Genomic DNA, 19,319 nt, shown 5'->3' on the forward strand with positions numbered 1-19,319 from the left:
AATCACATTCTATAAAAATCACATCTATATATAAAATGTGATAAATAAATTTCATAGACAATTAGTATAAAGCAGGTAGAAGTTGTCCTTTGAAGTCAGAAAGATTTCCATGAGACACAAAGACAGCGAACAAAAACTCTGTCAATACTTTGAAATCAGATACGAGTTCATGCATCGGGTCAGAAGAGCAAAAAGTCACAACACAATGACATCAAACTCCACGTCTAGACGACAAGAACAATGATGAAAGAGAAGCAGAAGAGCTTTAGTTGACAAATAAAGCAGAAGAAAAAGAGCATGTGTGTATCAGACTGATGTGAAGAAGATCTGCAGGACTGGAAACCTGTGAAACATGAGGCTGAGATCCAATGCAAACACACACAACTGACTCAACCACTGTGTTCATGCAGCGTACAGTGACCATAAACAAGTCACATATGCATCTCATTGCATTAGACAGTAAAACATCAAAGCACTATTCATCTGAAACACATAGTTCTGTCATGAAGCTCTTTGTGTCAGATCAGCAAATCAGCTGTAGCAGTAGTTCAAACGCAGTTGATGAAACCAGAAAACATTGACTCACTGCTGTCAGTGAAGCTGCTGGACAGGATCTCAGTCGAGGGACCGTTGCATTTGTCCGCCAGTTCAATGGCCATCTTGATGTCCTCCACCCACTTCTCCATCTCAGACGCCGAGCTGTGGAGGCAATGAGAGGACCTTATAATGCAGCTACTGTCAATTAAAGCACTAAAAGACAGTGACACCACCATTTTAGTTAAGGGACATACATTTTCACTAAAGTAAAGTGTAAAATAAGTACCTATTTTATTATTATTATTGTTGTTGTTTCGAACCCAAACATTTTTTTCTTCTTCTTTATATATTCTAAACAAAAATAGATTAATCAGATAATAATAATAATTATTATTTTTTAATAATTTTTTATAATAAATATTATTCATTAAATTGATAGAAATTAAAATGATTAGTAGCAGTAAATAAAACAAAACAAAAATAATACATTTAATGGGAAAAATAAAAATTGTAATATATTGAAAATTTGAAAACTAAAACAAAACTAAAACAACATAATTAAAAGTAATACATAATACAATTATATATAATAATATATATATATAAAATATTCTAAAAATAATTATCAAATTAGTTTACTACTACTAAATACATACATATTAAAAAATATTTAATACCTATATAAATTCCATATAAAATAAAATAAATGCATCTTGTATCAAGAATTTTTAGATATTTTAACTAGAAAATAAAATAAGATAAATAATAGCAAATAATAAATGCATCTTGTATCAAAGATATTTTGATATTTTAACTTGATAATTAGACAGAAATACTCATAAAATAAAATAAAATAAAATACAATAAAATAAAAAAATTAAATAAAATTATGTAGTTACGACATACATATATTTATATTAACAATATTAATACTATTAAAATTATTATTCACATTAAATATAAAAATACTACTACTCGTAGTAGCAGTGATAATAATAATAATAATTTTAAAAGTCACTTTTTTGTCATTACTTCATGGCTTTAATTTTGGCCTGTCTTGTCAGAATCTCAATTAAATTAAAACTCAAATAAATTGAGTAATTCTGTGTTTTTATTTTTCAGCTGTACAGATCTGCTCTGATCTGAGTTCAGTAAATGCATTTAAAACAGCTTTTATGTAATGCTGCAATACAATGCACTAGATCACAGAAAAACATTGCATAACTCTTTAGAATCTACTAGTACCAAACTAGATTTACTTGAAACTGCATTTGCCAATTTATATAATCATCATGATGTTCCCATCATTTTTTTAGCATGACACACAAGGAAAAATGACATTTGCATTGAACATGTGAGCCGTTTTCCCCAGACAGAAACTAGTGAATTAAACAACAAGGAAAGAGGACAGCATAGAAGCTGACGAGCAGAAAGCCAGCCGCGCGTGTAATAATTAACAAACCTTCAGTTAAACCCTGAAGAGGTTAATTAGTGAACATGTTAATTACCTGGCGGCCACAACCACAGACTGTCTCTGTCCAAACAGAGTGAAGGAATGCGGGACGCCCCACTCGTCCTCACTCTCACGGATCTACACAAACACATAGTTCAAAGAAAAATAGTAATAATAAAAATATTAAAATAAATATAATAAAATGTAAAAAAAAATATAAGATATTAAAAATATAAAAATGTAATACATTGAAAATGAAAAAAATTATAATAATCATAAATTATCAAATAAAACATAAAAAATACAAATTAATCAAAATAATACAAATAATAAAGTAAAACAAAATATTAAATAAAAATAATAAAAAAAATTATGAAATATCATAAAAATAACAATACGTTTTAAAATAAATAAACAATGAAACACTGAAAAATTTTACACTGTAAAAGAAAACAAAAATAAAACATGGATGATATTTCACAATCAGAGTCAAAAGAATAAAAAAATATATAAAAACAATATATATATAATATAAAAAAGAAGAAATTATAAAATAATAAAACATTAAAAATACTAATAAAATAAATAATAACGAAATTAAAGAAAAAATAAATATCACAAATAAAAATATATGCAAAAATAAAACAATAACAAAAAACAAAATATGTAAAAATAAACAAAATAAAACCATTTAAAAATTAAAAATAAATAAAACATTCACCGAATAAAATACAGCAAAAAATGTAATATTGAAAATTAAAACAAAAATAAAACAATAAATTATCAAATAAAACATCTAATATAAATAAAAATGAAATGAAAAATAAAAATAAAGAATTAAATTAAAGAAAAAACAAATATCATAAAATAACACATAAAAAAACATTTAAAAATAAAAAACAATGAAACTAAAAAAATTAACTCTATAAATGAAAACTACAATAAAACACACTGATGATATTTTACCACCAGAGTCAAAAGAATAGAAATATATATATATTAAAATATATATAATAAATTATTTTTAAAAATTATAAAATAAAATATTAAAAATACTAATAACATATAGTATAAATAAAGAAAAATAAATATCACAAAATAAAAATACATTTAAAAATAAGAAAAAATAAAACATTTACCGAATTGTAAAATAATAATATAATACATTGAAAATGAAAAAAATAAAATAAAACTAAATAATAAATTATCAAATAAAACGTAAAAGTAAATAAATGAATATATAAAAAGAAAAACATCATAAAATAAGAAAAATAATAATACATTTTAAAATAATAATAAAAACAATGAAGCTAAAAATGTAACACTGTAAATGAAAACAAAAATAAAACACACAGATGAGATTTCACCATCACAGTCAAAAGAAGAAAAATGTGTGTAATTTTGCATAAATAATCTTGTCATTAATGTTATTTTGGTCCTTGATTTTCCTGTTCTGAGCTCTGAACAAAAGCGCTCATTATTTTTCAATTAAAACCTCATCGAGATTGCAATTCGTGGTTTGAATGCTGCGTGTTTCTGGATAATTACATTTACATGCAATATGCAATTTAGTGAGCCGCGCCGGAGCTGCGGCCTGCAGAACAATGGAGCTCCTGTTTGTGTGATTGTGCAATTAGTAACTGGAGACGGAGGCAGCGGGAACACGGCCAAAACAAACAGACCGCACGCAGTTAAACACTGGGAACGCTGTTGTACTGAAAGGTACTGTCAGTGAAGGGAGTTATATAACACATAGAGCTGAAAGAAACATTGCTTTTTATGATTTAGTCTAAAATGAATGAAATGTTACCCACCGTCATGCCGTACAGAGGAAGCTGGCCGTGTACTTTGAACTGATTGGAGGCCGTCATCCCTCGACTCGTGTACATCAGAACATCGTTGAACTGGAAATAAAATCAAGAGAAAATGGAATATATTAGTCTTCATTATTTTATCTCTCTTAAAACTGTCAAAGGGGTCAAAAAACTTTGTAAGAAAATAGTAAAATAATACAAAAATAAATAAAAATAATTAAATAATAATTAAATAAATAATAATGAAATTAAAGAAAAAGCAAATATCATAAAATAACACAAAAATAATAATCCATTTGAAAATAAAACTAAATAAAACATTAATAAAACAAAAATAAAATAAAACAGATAATACGTTTAAAAATAAAAATAAATAAAGCAATCTAAAAATAAAAATAAAACATTCACAGAATTAAAAGTAAAAAAATATTAATACATTGAAAATCTAACAAACCCCCCCCCCAAATAAATTAGAAAAATAAATAATCAAATAAAAGCATCAATAAAAAAAATAAAACCAAACAAAATAATAAAATGATAAAGTAAAACAAAATAATACATGATCAAAATGTTTATAAACAAACTAAATAATACATTTAAAAATGAAAAAATAAATAATCAAATAAAACATCAATAAGTTAAAAATTAAACTAATAAAAAAATATGTAAAACAAAACAATAAATGATACATTTAATAAAAAATAAAACAATTTAAAATTAAAATTAACTAAACCGTTTAATACACTGAAAATTAAGCAAAATAAGAAATGTATAAAATTAACAAAAAAAATATTCAAATAAAACATCAATAAAGTAAAAAATAATAAATAAAGCAAAACAAAAAAATAAATGATCAAAACTTTATGAACAAACATTAAAATAAAACAAAATAAAACAATTTTAAAGTGAAATAATAAAAAGCAAAAATAGTAAACTGTAAAGTAAGAAAAAATTAAATATTCACAGAATTACACTAAAATTGAAATAAATAAATAAATAAATAAAACATCAGTAAAGTAAAAAATAAAAATTAAACAATAATAAATAACAAAAAAACTATTTAAAAATAAAAATAATACATTCACAGAATTAAGACAAATTTTTTAATACACTGAAAATTAAACAATAAATAATCAACTAAATCAAAATAATAAATGATCAAAAAAATTATAAACAAGACAATAATAAAAGTTGAAAAATTACAAATAAAAGAAATTAAACAAGAAGGTAATGATCAAATGGAACATTTATAAAATACGAAAAATAATGCTGCAAAATCTATGAGGATCGTAATTTGAACTAACCATCTAGCTGTAATAGACATCTAGTAATATGTAACTAGTTAATCGGAGTGAGCTCTTACCAGGAAGAACATTCTCTGCTGTAGACCTTTTCCAGAGAGTTTGCTGAGACAACCAAGCCTGATAAACTCCTGCCAAAACACAAAACTAGGTCACACCAGAACATTTCTAACCAGTTGTGGGGGTAATGCAAGTTATGTAATATTACTTTTTTCAAATAAAGCATTACTTTTTAATTGACAAGAAAATTTCTGAGTTACTTTTTCAAACAAGTAATGCCAGTTACTTCCTCCCCCATTTATTGATTAAAAGCTCTCCTGTCCCCATGTTGAGAGAAATTGTGAGTAAGATGTTACTTTAGTTCTAGAATAAATGTGAACATGCATTAATTCATCTCACTCACTAAAAAAACAGACACAAACCTGCAATAATTAAATATGTTCAATAATACAGATATCCTTTATGTATTTAATCCCATTTTATTAACTGATGTCTTTGCTGACGACTTTCGATGATCCAATTCATCCATACTAATAAGCAAAAATGACTCTAACATTTGCTTTCCTTTTTTTTTTTTATTGCTGAAGAATTAACATTTTTTCTTTTGCGGTCCACAGTACAGACATCAAAAAGGCTTTTGGTGTGAAAAGGCTTTTCCATTTGACAAAAATAGAACTTTTTATATTAAAAACAAACAAACAAGCCCTGCCCAGATTTAAAAAGTAACACAAACGTAACGTTACGCATTACTTTGCATAAAAGTAACTAAGTAGCGTAATTAGTAACCTTTTTAGGGAGTAACTCAATACTGTAACAGATTACTTTCAAAAGTAACTTTCTTTTCATTCATCAAACCCATCAAAACTAACCCGTCCAGGAATGGCCAGATTGTCAACCCCAGTGAGGTCTTTCTTCAGCTCCAGAAGCTTCTGGAAGTTCTCCATCTTGATGAGGGTCCCGTGAAGCTGCACGACCATCTCGGAAATATCAGCGAGCGCAGCTGGAAGAGACGGAAAGGATCTTGAGGACGTTAACAAACTCAAAGCGAGGGCAAAAGCGGCTGGCGGTGGGACGGCATACCTCGAGAGTCTCTGAAGTCGTCGTGCGTCGGCGGATAGTGTTTGCACAAGCGCTCCAGGATCTGTTTGTAGTGCATGAGGCGGTGCAGCGGACGCAGGAAGAAGATGTTGAGCGGCAGGTAACACACCTTCTGCAGCTCGAAGTCCCGACACAGACCCTCCAGCTTCCGGGACGAGCGACACGTCCGTTCCAGCTCCAGCAACGCCTCCGAATGCTTCTGGAGATGAGCCGTCAGCAGCTGAGGAGGTGAAATGAATCACATAAGATGAGCTATTTGTAATCATACTACAGTGCTTTTAAGAGTACAACTATATTACCATCAAACCAGGGCCAAAACCATATTACTTTGATGTACACTACCAGTCAACAGTTTTCCGACAGCGTTATTTTTAACGTTTTTTAAAGAAGCCTCTTCTGCTCACCAAGCCTGCATTTATTTGTTTCAAAGTACAGCAAAAAGAGTATTTTTTTTTACCATTTAAAATAACTGTTTTCTATTTTAATATATTTTAAAATGTCATTTATTTCTGTTATCAAAGCTGAATTTTCAGCATCATTACTACAGTATTGAGTGTCACATGATATCGTGATTTGCTGTCAGAAACGTTTATTATTATTATTATTATTATTAATATTTAAAACAGTTGAGCACATTTTTTCAGGAATCTATGATGAATAGAAATATCCAAAGATCAGCATTTATCTAAAATAAAAAGCTTTTCTACATTATACACTAAAAAACATAAAAAATCTAAAAATCTGTCAACAGTTTTTGAAGTAGTAAGAAGTCTGTTCTGCTCACCAAGCCTGCATTTATTTGTTCCAAAGTACAGCAAAAACCAGTAAAATTCTTAAATATTTTTACTATTTAAAATAACTGTTTTCTATGTGAATATATTGTAAAATATAATTTATTTCTGTGATCAAACCTACATTTTTAGCATCATTACTTCAGTCTTCAGTGTTAGATGATCTTTCAGAAGTCATTCTAATATGCTGATTTGCTGCTCAAAAAAACATTTAATAATAATAATAATAATAATAATAATAATAATAATAATCATTATTATCAATATTTAAAACAGTTGAGTACAACTTTTCAGGAGTCTATGATGAATAGAAAGATCCAAAGATCAGCATTAATCTAAAATAAAAAAGCTTTTCTACATTATACACTAAAAAACATTAAAAATCTGTCAGCAGTAAGTTTTTTTATGTTTCTTTTTTTTAAAAGAGGTCTCTTCTGCTCACCAAGCCTGCATTTATTTGTTCCAAAGTACAGCAAAAACAGTAAAGTTCTTAAATATTTTTACTATTTAAAATAACTGTTTTCTATGTGAATATATTGTAAAATGTAATTTATTTCTGTGATCATAGCTACATTTTTAGCATCATTACTTCAGTCTTCAGTGTAAATCATTCTAATATGCTGATTTGCTGCTCAAAAAACTTTTTATAATAATAATAATTATTATTATTATTATCAATATTTAAAACTGTTGAGTACATTTTCAGGATTCTTTGATGCATAGAAAAATCTAAAGATCAGAATTTTTCTAAAATAAAAAGTAACATTATACACTACACTATTCAAAAGCTTGGAGTCAGTATATTTTTTATTTTTATTTATTTTTTGGAGGGGGAAAGAAATTTTAGTAATTAATAGTTTGATTTAGCAAGGATGCTTTTAAATTGGTCAAAAGTGATGATAAAGACCTTTATAATGTTACAAATAAAATTAAAATTTCAATAAATGCTGAACTTTCTAATCATCAAATAACAATAATAATAAATGTTTTTTGAGCAGCAAATCGGAATATTAGAATGATTTCTAAAGGATCATCATTTTAAATATAACTGTTATTTCAAATAGTAAAAATATTTCACAATTTTACTGCTGTACTTTGGACCAAATAAATGCAGGCTTGGTGAGCAGAAGAGACTTCTTTAAAAATAAGAATGTAAAAATTGGTTTTAAAACTAGCAATAACACTATAGTATTCTTTGAAAATACCATGGTAACTAAAATCATACAGTCCAATGGTACAGTGTTTATTGTGTTTATGTGGTTTATTTTCAGGTCAAACCTTTATGACATGACAATAAACTAATAAATAAACTAATAAATAACAATACTAATCATAATATTAATAATACAATATTATATTATTGAAAAATAATTATTATTTGATGTTTTTTAACATTAGTTTTTTGTGTCCCATTTTATATCCGATTTCATATTCCCATACTGTATATTCTTATTTTATATCTTACAGCAGAAACATGCTGTTACAAAAGGGATCACAGAAAGATCTAGATGTTCTGACCTTCAAACCCTGGATGTTCTTCAGCATGACGTCTCCAACGCGCTGGTAGTCTCCTTTGATGTGTGCGTTGGATCTGCCTTCCCTGGAAACAATGAACAGAATTAATAAACATTAAACTGTAAACATTTATATTATTTATTACACATTTTGTTTATAAATATATATAAAATATAGAATAAATATAAAAATATTAAACATATATTATTATATTTTACAATATTGTAATTCTATTGTAAACATAGATTTTATTAAATTATGTATTGTATTAAATCGACTATTAAATATTAATAAATTAAATTAAACAAAATAAATAATAATAAAATTAAAAACAAATAATCAACAGAAAAACAAATATGATAAAATAACAAAAATAATAATAGATTTACAATACAATAAAACAAAAAAAATAAATTTAAAAAGAAAACAAAATAAAACAATTAAAAATTAAAACTAAATAATAAAATACAAATATTCACAGATTTAAAAAATAAAACAGGAAAATGTAATAGTTTGAAAATAAAACAAAAAATAACACATGATCAAATTTCCTTAAGTAAAACAAAAAAATAATAAATGAACAAATAAAACATTTAAAAGTACACATATACAAAATAAATAAAGTAAAACTAAATAATAAATTATTAAAAATATAAATAAACAAACAAAAATAATATGATTATAAAAAAATTCATATTATTCATTACACAAAATTGTATATTAAATATATAATAACAAAATAATACATAAATATTATTATATGTTATTATACTATAAATATAGATATTTTTCTATATATTATTCACTATATTAATTGACATTAAATTATATATTCACTAGATCTCTATTGTATTTCTTTTGTCTACTATTTATTGTTATATAAAAAATAAACAACCTTGCTATGTGTGCTGTGGTAGACTATTGTTGCTCTTGCTATATATTGTTGCCCTTTTATTTCCATTGCTTATATTTTAACATAACATTTTATGAGTTAATATGATCAAGGTCTGGCATATTCACTTCATTCACATACTCTACTGCTATGAATTCAATGCTAATATTGATATTTAAAAAATATTTTATGAATTTTATTATAATTTTAGAGCATTTTTTATATATATTTTATAAATCAAACAACAAACATGCTAAAATACTAATAATACCCTAATACTAATAAGCCATATTTTTGCCTAAATACGTAATTAGTAACAATAATAAAACTGCAGTAACCTGGTATTAGTCACCAGTATCATTACATAACAACAATCAGACAGAAACTAAATGCCAACGTGACGTTTCGTAAGAAGTTCACTGCAAGCATGAATGAGATTTGTAAGTTGAATAACAACTTGCGTTTGGGTTTTGAACTGAACACAAATCTATTACACGACTTCAGATGACTTTAAATATAGTGCTTTTTTGTCATTTTTGAAACCTGACAGCCCCAGTCCCCATTTACTTCCACTGTATCAGCATCTTGCACATTCTGCTAAACATCTTTATTTGTTGACAGAAGAAAGCAAGTCATACATGTCTGAACTCTGAAGTTCAAAATAGTGATTAAGTGAGTTTGAATTCTGGGTGAACTGAAGTTCTTTTGTCATCCAGCAGATGTCTCTGTTGCACATCAATCCACACAGACTTTGAGCTCCTGAACATCAATGAACTCAGCGTCATCCGTCATCCACTGTTGAGCCGTTCCTCGCTCCTCACTGAGAGCCATCGCAGCAGCCACAGCACACTAACACCTCCATTTATCATGCTGTCCTTTAACACAGGTCCAGCCCTCTCCCCACAGAGCAGTATTAAACATTACAGCCTCGCTGGAGAACATTTGAGTCGGCAGAGCTCCATCAGTTACTGTCTGAACACATTACACCGGCGCACCGGAGAACATGTGTCCGGTCTGATAATAGCAAAGGCTTGATGCTTTTATAGCATTTATAAAGAAAAAAGCTGATGGTACAATATTCATTTGGCTAATATGAGATGAGATACAAAAAAAGACATCTATTGACAGATAGACTGATAGATTGAAAATTGTATAAAATGTCAAATAGTTAATGCAATCTGAATTTTTTATATAAGTGATAATATTGTAATTATATTGTAAATGTATATTTTAAATATATTATTCATTGTATTAAATCGAAACAAAACAACACGAAAACACAAAATCAATAATAATACAATAAAAAACCTATATCAAATTATAAAATAAATATTCAACTGAAAAACAAATAAGATAAAAATAGGTTTACAATACAATAAAACAAAATAAAACAATGAAACAAAATTACAAAAAGAAATCAAATCAAATAAATATTTAAAAAGAAAAAACAAAACTATTAAAAAATTAAACTAAATAATGCAGAGCTCCACTATTTGCTATTTGACCACCTGAAAGATATTTTTTCACAAGTTTTTTTCACAGTTGAATTCATATCTAGAGTACAGAACAAAAGTTTGGACACACCTGAATGAGAAGGTGTGTCCAAACTTTTGGTCTGTACTGTGTATGTATATATATATATATATTTATTTATTTATTTATTTATTTATTAGGGCTGTCAAACGATTAATCACATCCAAAATAAAAGTTTATGATTACATACTATATGTGTGTGTACTGTGTGTATATATTATGTATATATAAATACACACACATACATGTTTATTAAAGAAAAATATTTTAGATTTATATATAAAACATTTATAATTCTATATATAATCTAAATTAAATACAAGTATAACTATTCATACATATTTTTTTTTAATCTATACATGTATGTGTGTGTATTTATATATAGATAATAAATATACACAGTAAACACACATATAGTATGTAAACATAAACTTTTATTTCGGATGCGATTAATCGTTTGACAGCCCTAATATTTATATATATATAAAATAAATTATAATATATTATATTATATATAATATTATATATTATCAAATGATGGAACAATAGTAATGCTACTTATAATATATATATTTTTTTTTATACAAATATAATAATACACTGGTATATCTGGTGTCTAGCAAAGCCTGTCTAGTGTGAAGCCTGTCAGCTAAACAAGCTATGATCTGGGGGTTGGTACAATACTAGTTATGCTAGTTAAACTAGTTCTTAAACTAGTTCTGCAGCCTGCAGAGGGACACCAGAAAACCAGCAGCAAACCAGGAAATATTATGAACATAGAGGGTGTTTTTAGGACCAAAATGCAGCAGAAAAGGTGTTTAACTGTCATAAAAATAATGTCACAATGCAACAGGCTTCATCTTCTATATGCAAAATATAATATTTTGCCTGGGCATGTTCTTGGCAAAAGCATTGTGACATAATGACAGGTATTTCAGTTGTGTGAAGTTAATTTCATGTCATGTTACAGCTAACTAAATCTGAAGCGTTGTAAGTGTTGTTTGACTATCAGATGAAAAGGCATCAAACGGTGCATTAAAACACTGAATGACAGATTGAGGCGTTTGTTATGGTTGGAGCCGTTAGTACACATTCCAATATAACAAACACATTTAATCTGATGATATACACACCACTGAGCCAGACGCTGCTCCACGTCCTTCAGGAAGGTCTCATGGAATTTATACACCGGCTCGAAATTGGCAAATATGAGGTTCCTCAAGGAATCCGGCATGGCTTCGTCCTTCCCTATGGACTTCTGAAAGGACTGAAAACACACAGGAGAAGAAGAAAATTAGTATTTTCATAGCATTCAAGTTCTGCGTGAGTTGTAGAGGAAGCATTGAAAACATGTAGCTCATCAAACATATTCGAAATTAATTTTCCATGATTTGAGCCTTTAAACAACCTACAGTGAATGGAGGAACACATCAGTCGCCTGAAGCCTTTGTAGACTTTTCCCATCATCACATCAAGCATGAAATCCCAGACTATAAAACCATCTGACTGCTTCAGACAGATCTGAACATGAAAAAAATCAGCATCTCAAACTGACTGTGTGACGTGATGACAGAAGAATCCATGAATAAAGACTCTTTGTCTCTTCATCCTCATGTTCTGGACACTACAAAACATCCACTGTGATTTTACCCTGTGAGCCCTTATGAAAAATATTCCACATGATGATGTATAACAGGAAAGCACCTAGCAACATGTTGCCAATTATGCAGAACACCCTAGCAACCAACCAAAAAACCTAAGCAACCACCTTGCAACCAACCAAAAACCCTAACAACCATCCAGCAACCAACCAAAAACCATAGCAACCACCTTGCAACTTAACAATTAACCCAAACACCCTAGAAACTGCTTATCAATACCCTAGCAACCATCCAAAAAATAGCAACCACCTGGCAACACCCAAAACCCTAACAACCAACCAAGAATGCTAACAACCACCTAGCAACCAGCCAAAAACCTTAACAACCACCTGGTAACTTGTTAACAATTAACCCAAACACCCTATAAACTGCTTATTAACACCCTAGCAACCATCCAAAAACTTTAACAACCACCTAGCAACTGACCAAAAACACTAACAACCATCTAACAACCAACCAAAAACGAAGAAACCACCTTGCAACTTATTAACAATTATCCCGAACACCCTAGAAACTGCTTATCAATACCCTAGCAACCATCCAAAAACATTAGCAACCACCTAGCAACACCCAAAACCCTAACAACCACTTAGCAATCAACCAAAAATGCTAACAACCAGCTACCAACCAAAAACCCTAACAACCACCCAAAAACCTTAAACACCTATCAACCAACTAAAAACCCCAGCAACCATCTAAAAAGCTAGCATCCAAATACCCTAACAACCACTTAGGAACCAATCAAAAACTTTAGCAACCACCTAGCAACCAACGAAAAACCATGGCAACCATCCAAAAACCTTTAAAAAATCCTAGCAACCACATAGCAAACAAACAAAAACTCTAGCAACCATCCAAAAACCCTGAAACATGTTAGCAAATATTAAGAACACTCAACTGCTTACTGACACTCTAGCAACCAACTGCAAAATCCTTAGCAACCACATAGAAACAGGCTGGCAACTATCCAGATCACTCTAGAAACTGCTTAAGACCCTAGCAACCAACTACAAAACCCTTAGCAACCACCTAGCAACAAGCTGGGAATTTTTTAGAACACTCCTGCAAAGGCTTCTTAACACCCTAGGAAAAAAACTTAGCAACCACCTAGAAACGTGCTGGTGATTATCCAGATCACTCTAGCAACTGTTTATTAATCCCTTACCAACAAACCAAAACACCTAGTAGCCACCTAGATTGCCTTAGCAACGAAAAAATGCCTAGCAACACCCCAGATTATGCTAACAACCCAACACCTAGACAAAAAAATAACTGTGTACTGGAACACCCTAAAGCCCAAAGTATACTTTTGCATATACTAACGCGTGAACAGTTGAAAAATGAAAAATGATTTATGCATAAAAGTATACTTTGGCCTTAATGTTGTTGTGCGTTTTCACTCACTAGCAGTTCAGACGGTTGTGTGGAGATCTCAATGGTGTTTAAAGTGTTGAACAGATGCAGCTGTAATAACGCAAGCAGTCGGTCAGGCGGTGGGTGGGTGTGGCGCTCTGGGATCTAAACGGCAGCTTCAGATCCAGAAGCCAAAAGGAAATATTTATGAGACGTGTAAACGTGTCACCCTGCTGCTTCTTTCCGCTACCTTGCAAGACATCAAAGAGATGCGTTACAAAGCAGACCTACAGACAGGAGGCTGGCAACCAGCAGAAAACTACACCTTTTGTAAAACGGTCAAGCTAACTCTTCAGTTGCAAATGGATTAAGTAACAATGCACACTAAAACATCCTGATTAATTATGTTTGGTATAAATGTTTCTCTTTAACCTCTAGAAAAAAAGTTGACAAACATTTGGTCAAAAAAAAAAAAAAAAAGATTTAACTGCATGAAGAGCTACAGGAATCTACCTAGCAACAACCAAGAACACCCTATGAACTGTTTGACAACCTAGCAACCACCTAGCAACTATTCAGAACACCCTGGAAGTGGCTTATTACAACCAAACATAAAAATCCAACCAAAACCCTTAGCAACCACCTGACAACATGGTACCACTTTAGTAGCAACCACCAGCCAACAGATATCCAGAACACCCCAGCAACCATCTACAAAGCCCTAGCAACCACATAAATCACTCTAGCAACAATTTAGCAATGTCCTACACAACACCTACAATGTCCTACAAACATCTTTGCAATACCTTAGCAACAAACCAGAAAACCTTAGCAACATCCAAAAACTTAATGCTCTAGTAACTATGTAGGGTACGCTATCAACCATCTAGAAAAGCCACAGCAACCCCTAGATAAGCCTAGTAACAACCTACCCAACAACCTGAACATCTCTGCAACAACCTAACAATGCCCTAACAACTACCAGAAAACATAAGCAACCACCTACAGTAATAACACCCTAGCAACAATTTAGATCAGTCTAGCAATGTTCAAACATTCTCCTATAAAACATTAGAAACCCTATCAAACATTAAGCAACAGCATAACAATGCCCTAACAACTACTACAAAACATCAACAACTGCCTAGCAACACCTTAGCAATGTTCAAACATTCTCCTAAAAAACATTAGAAACCCTAGCGACCATCTAGCAATGCTACTCACACCCAAACATCTTTGCAACAGCCTAACAACTACCACAAACCACCTAGCAACCATAAAGAACACCTGAGAAACTGCTTAGCAACACCCTAGCAACTACTCAAAACAACCGATCAACAGCCTATTAATGCCGTAGCAACTACCAATAATGTAGCAACTGTCTAGCAATACTCACTTGGCAACTGCATATTAAGTGTTTTGGGGGAAAAAAACAAACAAACAGATCACCATAGCAACCACCTTGCTAGCAAACAAGGTTTAGAAAATACTGAGGAAGTTAGCAGCATATACTCCAATTTTCTTCGGAAAAAGTACAAATGTCAAAGTATTTGAAAACTAACAAAAGCTGGAATGTTCCAGATAATCCATTAGACTTGGATTAGACTCAGAAAACAACAAACATCCTGAAAACCCAACAGCTACATGAAGTTGATTGAGTATTTAGAGTCTTACCATGGTAATGACCTCCAGATCCTTCAGATACGTCCTCTCTGTGGTCAGGAGCTCTTTGGCGATGAAATATGCTTTATCAGTCGGGAACCTCTGTGAGTGGAAGAAAGGAAAAATTTAATTTAATTAATATATTTTCAAAAAATAAATAGGGCATAATTAAATAAAATAAAATAATTAAATTTAAAAATTAAAAAAAAAAAAAAAAACAATTTTGATGGCATATTTAAATTAAAATAAATAATAAAAAAATAAATAAAAAAATTATGAGGATATAATCAAATTTAATTCAATTTAGTTCACTAAAATGCTCTGTTGAATCACATGCCAACATCTAATAGCAAGTAGCAAATCACCAGACAACATCTATGACAAAACCTAACGTGATTCTTGCACACACACAGCGTCATCTCAGTCAAGTAAAACTCTCACTGTTCACTGAACTGCTTCACTCCGCCGCTACATAATCTGCCCTAAATAGACTGGAATTTGGGTTGAGTTTATCTAGGTCTCCTATTCTGAGACGTCCACAGAGACACTTGACCAAAACGCAGTGGCACTTCTGATGATAAAACGCTTTTAACGCAGCCCTTCCACTTCTCACATAACCTTAATTTGTCTAGGGCGCCTTCGATTCAAGCACAATGTAATTTAAAAAGGAAAATTAACCAAGGGTCCTTGAAATCTACAGCTGAGGAGACGATTGGCTTGTTCTTGAGCTACAATTAAGGAGGTTAAATTGACTGACAAAAACAATTAGAGACTCAGAATGTAACCTTTTGCCACAACAGGCAATAAACTGAAAAATTACCGAAACTTAAATTCAATAATCAACTAAATTGTTCCATATTTGAAAGTATTTGTTTATTTTCTCATTCAATGCCACATCAGCAGCAAAGGCTGAGTAGTACGAATTAAAATAACCATAATAGCAATAAAACTTTAAGATCGGCGACTAAAGACCATAAACATTGTTTTCTAGATGATTCATGTGTCTTCAATCTAAATTTCTAACGTCACTAACTTCAGCGAGGCTCAGAATAACATTCTTACAACAGTCAACAATTTGACTTCAACCACATAATACAGCAGCAAACGGCCAAAGTGAGCCACCAATGCCAGCTTTTACTAGCTCATGCACTCTCAAAAAGACAAACCTTCCTCCGAACCTCATCCTCGTCGTCTGTGCGGACGAAGCCAGCGTCGGTCAGCAAGGGGCTGGTAAGAGGCGAAGGCTGTCTTCCGTCTGGACTTTGTCCAAGGCTGAGACTCTGTTTCTGGCCGTTCACCATCACTTGCCCTGCAGGCGGAGACTCGCTGTGCTGAGGGCTCCTGGAAACTGGACCTACAGGAGAACAGGCAGGTCATGCTAAAGCCTTGATTCAATGTAGATTGGGTTATCAAATATCAACTAGGACTAGGCAATCAAGTACCAGGGTTCAACATGTACATTTAGTAAAACTACCTTGCTGAAAAAAGCAGCGAGACTTCTTGGTCAACAGCTTTACAAAAAATCTTAATTTGCATGGTTGACCAGTTTCTGCAGGGTAGTTTTTGATATTTTTATTGTTAATACTACTGGTGAAGATGCAAAACCGCCAAAGGGGTAAGGCTGCAAGACACACATTGTGTTTGGAAATGTGCTACGGATGACAGCACCACATCGGGATCCAGACATGAGTGAGTCACACCATCCCAGTCTGGGATTTCCGCCTGAGGACACTGCCGGGATACATAACACACTCCCTGCATGATGGGGAGATCTTCAGACCACTACTTTCACTACACAAGCACATTCATATACTTGCCGACAACGTGTCCCATGCCTTGGCACGAATGGGATGCGACATGCGAACCGGGACATTTCAAATGCACCAAGTGTCCACAGCGCAGCCATTATTGAGGACGTTGGACGAGCCGCAGATCTGGTGACAAAGGCCTCATCACGCACACATGCAAACATGCAAGACAACTAAACGACTACAGCTAATGACTATGGCTACTCTACCACGAAACAAGACACACAAGGGGGGACGCTAACATCTACGGGCATCGGAGTAAACGTCTGGAGTCCCGCTTCACAAGTACCAAGTTTTATTGCTACTAATACAAATTAATTTACAATGTTAAAGTGTTCCAGAATGAAAAAGACAAGGGTTTGGAGTAGTAAAAAAACCAACAGACATCAATCGTACAGAACCTGCGAACAGGCATCGAGAAAATGAACAACCTTGAGACTTCAGAAAGTCCATTTATAAGTGCTAGGGGTTTGCAACAAGGAGAAAGAGTTAAAAAACGTACACTAAGGCGCACAGGTGTGACCTTTCCATTGCTTACCTGGTTATTTAGTCTAGTACAGTCTACGTCAGACGGTTCGTAAACACATACACTTATGGTTAATTGTTTTGCATATGTGCCACAGTGATTGCACTGTTAAGTATGAGTATTTTTTAAAAGTACAGTTACAATATATTACACAAATATATCTGGAACATTTCGTATACCTCAGCAACGTACATTTCATACTGAAAAAACAATCACAGGTTGAGTGAATCATTCAATACTGCTACAGTATTCTTGTGATAATAAAACTTAACCTACAAGTAAAATCACATTTTAGTGTAATTTACAAAAAGCTAGGAACTACTTTGGTCACTGGCAATGATAAATTACAGATCGATGGGTGGGTGAGGATTATATACATTCATATCAAAAATAAATATCGCCAAATTTTGAGTAAAGGACTTAAAAACTGCAGTGGTCTTGCGAATGGCTTTGCGAACACTTTCTGAGACCTTTCACTGACATAAGATTGCCATGCAAAAGTAAAGAATATTTCTCAGAACCAGAACAGAACGTTTTTTGGAACGTTTTTGAAAAGATTATATTGCAAATGCATTCCTTAATGCGTCAGAACCCAAGAAAATATAGGCAAAAGACAAGAGCGCAAAAGTGCTAAAACATCTGGATAAAAGGACACAAGTTAGAAAGTAAGTTTCAGGACAGCTCTTGGAAACCTTCCTAATCTTTTTAGACTTCACATGCTGAGCCTCAAAAGTTTCTTACTTACAGTCTGTCCAAATCTCACCTACATCCGTCTCCACTTCAAAAGACCACTGCATTTTAATGGTCCCGTGCCAATGCAATGTCTTTTTACAAATATGAAAAGGACAGGGCAGCAAAATGCTGAGACAAGGACAGGTTGACATGCGTCCAAGAGAGAGGGGAAAAAAGACAAGGTGAGGCATTCCAGAGATACATGCTGCTAGAACAGTGCAGGAGAAGTCTTAAAAGCAATGCAACCCGAGCACAGGTTAATATTTTTATAAATCAAGTGTACATCAAGCATTGCAAACGCACCACAAACAGATGACACTGATGAGGCGTGCCAGAGACACAGCGGTTTGTTTAGGAAAAAGAAATCAAGCAGCGAAGCAAAACAAAGTGAGATCTTTATAATTTTGTTTTTTTAAAAGGAGTGATGCATGCTGGGAAATGGGCAAGCAAACATGACAATGCCACCAGATCGGCACCCCAAGTAGAAACACCAAAGATAAAGAACTTGGAACTTCAACCAGTTCAGGAAAAAAAACCCAAAAAAAACAATAACAAAGCTAGCATGAAGTCATCATGTTGGGTGAAAATCTTTGATGTGCATGATAAAATGCTAAACTCATCTTATTTCTACACAATCTCTTAA

General features: G+C 31.7%; 1 protein-coding gene across 1 annotated transcript in view; it reads right to left on the reverse strand.

Annotated features, from left to right (window-relative positions):
- The window catches only part of LOC141336976 (FERM, ARHGEF and pleckstrin domain-containing protein 1-like), a 93,219-nt gene that overhangs the window by 3,695 nt on the left and 70,205 nt on the right, over positions 1 to 19,319 (reverse strand). The window contains exons 14-23 of the mRNA XM_073842696.1: positions 16,777 to 16,964; positions 15,623 to 15,712; positions 12,068 to 12,201; positions 8,513 to 8,594; positions 6,186 to 6,423; positions 5,975 to 6,105; positions 5,168 to 5,236; positions 3,805 to 3,894; positions 2,046 to 2,128; positions 587 to 699 (exon numbers count right to left, since the gene is read on the reverse strand). Of these exons, the coding sequence (XP_073698797.1) occupies positions 587 to 699; positions 2,046 to 2,128; positions 3,805 to 3,894; positions 5,168 to 5,236; positions 5,975 to 6,105; positions 6,186 to 6,423; positions 8,513 to 8,594; positions 12,068 to 12,201; positions 15,623 to 15,712; positions 16,777 to 16,964 (1,218 nt within the window). The remainder of the gene's footprint in view (positions 1 to 586; positions 700 to 2,045; positions 2,129 to 3,804; positions 3,895 to 5,167; positions 5,237 to 5,974; positions 6,106 to 6,185; positions 6,424 to 8,512; positions 8,595 to 12,067; positions 12,202 to 15,622; positions 15,713 to 16,776; positions 16,965 to 19,319) is intronic.

The sequence above is a fragment of the Garra rufa genome, chromosome 6, assembly GCF_049309525.1.
Source record: "Garra rufa chromosome 6, GarRuf1.0, whole genome shotgun sequence".
Classification (NCBI taxonomy): Eukaryota; Metazoa; Chordata; class Actinopteri; order Cypriniformes; family Cyprinidae; genus Garra; species Garra rufa.